Source organism: Chinchilla lanigera, unplaced genomic scaffold (assembly GCF_000276665.1).
Source record: "Chinchilla lanigera isolate Chin_1 unplaced genomic scaffold, ChiLan1.0 scaffold00066, whole genome shotgun sequence".
Lineage (NCBI taxonomy): Eukaryota > Metazoa > Chordata > Mammalia > Rodentia > Chinchillidae > Chinchilla > Chinchilla lanigera.
In genome coordinates, this window is record NW_004955467.1 from 10192328 (window position 1) to 10193857 (window position 1530).

At 61.4% G+C, this 1530-nt stretch overlaps 2 protein-coding genes across 5 annotated transcripts in view; both read left to right on the forward strand.

Annotated features, from left to right (window-relative positions):
- The window catches only part of Tm4sf5 (transmembrane 4 L six family member 5), a 17339-nt gene that overhangs the window by 13436 nt on the left and 2373 nt on the right, over window positions 1-1530 (forward strand). The window lies entirely within an intron of this gene.
- Gltpd2 (glycolipid transfer protein domain containing 2) overlaps window positions 200-1530 on the forward strand; it is a gene marked incomplete in the record, with an annotated part of 11239 nt that continues 9908 nt past the window's right edge. Inside the window, 4 exon segments of the mRNA XM_013522215.1 lie at window positions 200-690; window positions 801-865; window positions 1113-1279; window positions 1377-1530. Coding sequence (XP_013377669.1) covers window positions 588-690; window positions 801-865; window positions 1113-1279; window positions 1377-1530 — 489 coding nt within the window.

Below are 1530 nucleotides of genomic sequence, written 5' to 3' on the forward strand. Positions count from 1 at the left end.
TTTTTTTTTTTTTTGGCTTTCTCAGACAAGGTCTCGCTATGCAGATCAGAGGGGCCTTGAGCTCACTTTGTAGCCTAGGTTGGTCTGGAACTCTCGACAATCCACCTGCCTCAGCCTCCCGCGCGAGTGCTGGGATTGCAGGCGTGCACCACCATGCCTGGCATTGTTGTTGTGTTTTTTTGAGGGTTTTTTTGGTTTTTTGGTACGGGTAATCGAACTCACGACCTCACGCCTGCTGGGCAGGCGCTGTGTCGCTGAGCTACATCCCGGCCCTCAAGCCCAAAGGTAACTTTGGGCCCACACCAGGCCCAGTAGAGGAGCCTGATCTGACCCCAGCCTGTCTCTAATACCCAGGCAGCAGGCCTCTTCCTACAAACTAACTGCACATGGAAAGGAACCGCGGGTATGGTCATTGCTATCAAATCCCCCAAATCTTTATTTTGTCCCTCATCCTGGGTTAACTGCCCTCTAGGGCAAAGGACACAGAAATGGGGGCTTTAAGAGGTTAATTATTAACCCTTTGTGCCTCAGGGGACCGCAGGCTTCTTTCCCATCGTGGAGGCAAAGGACACCACAGTCTCTAGGCCATGAGGGTCGCGCTGCCGCCCCCGGCTTTGCGGCGCTGGTTCCGACACGCAACTGCTCTCGCTATCTTCGTGCTGATGGTTTATCTGAGCGCTCGGATCCTCCGTGAGTGGCCCTTTCCCTCACCCGCTCAGGAAAGAGCCCAGCAGTCCAATCCTTGGGAACCCAAGCCCCCTCCCGGAGCCCTGACCCGGAATCCGCTTCGCTGTCCCCAGGCGCCCTGTCAGGCTGCAGGCCCGGGGCACAGTCCTGCACTCCGGAAGGACCGCTGCCCTTGCAGGTACGCTGGGGGCACGGCTGGGCCTGGGAGCTCCAGACAGAACCCTGATGGGGGAAGGGAGCCATCCGAGGATCTGGTGACCAGTGGGTCCTCTCCCTCATCTTCCCGCTCCCATCAGAAGCTGCAGGAGAGACCCGAGCTAGACCCTAGAAACAGTTTCTTCAGAGCCCGGCGGGGCTGCTGGCTAAGCAGGCCCAGCGGGCTAGCGGCTCTGCTCCTGCCCCCTTGCCCTCGCGTCTACCCCCAGGTCCAGCACAAGTCGGGACTCCTGGGGGCCGCAGGGTGGGAAGAGCCTCAGTGTCTGGGACCTCAGGGAATGCTGGGCCGCATGACCAGGTCCTTCCGAGACAGTCTGAAGCCCAAAGGGGATGTGGAGCTGTCGCAGTACCTGGCAGGATGGAGGGAACTGGTCAGGTGAGTGGTCTCCCTGCCCCACGCCAGCCCTCGCCTCTTCCTCTCCGCGGCTCCCTCGCCCGCTCCCACACCCTCGCCACCTCCACCAACCACGCAGGTTCCTAACTCCCCTGGGCTCCGCCGTGGCTTTCGCCGCCAGCGAGGCCTTCATGAAGGTGACAGCCCTCGAGGCTCGCGTGCAGGGCCCGGACGCCGCGCACTACACGTCACTGGCGACCATGGCCCCGTGGGAGCGGCGCGCGGGGCTCCTG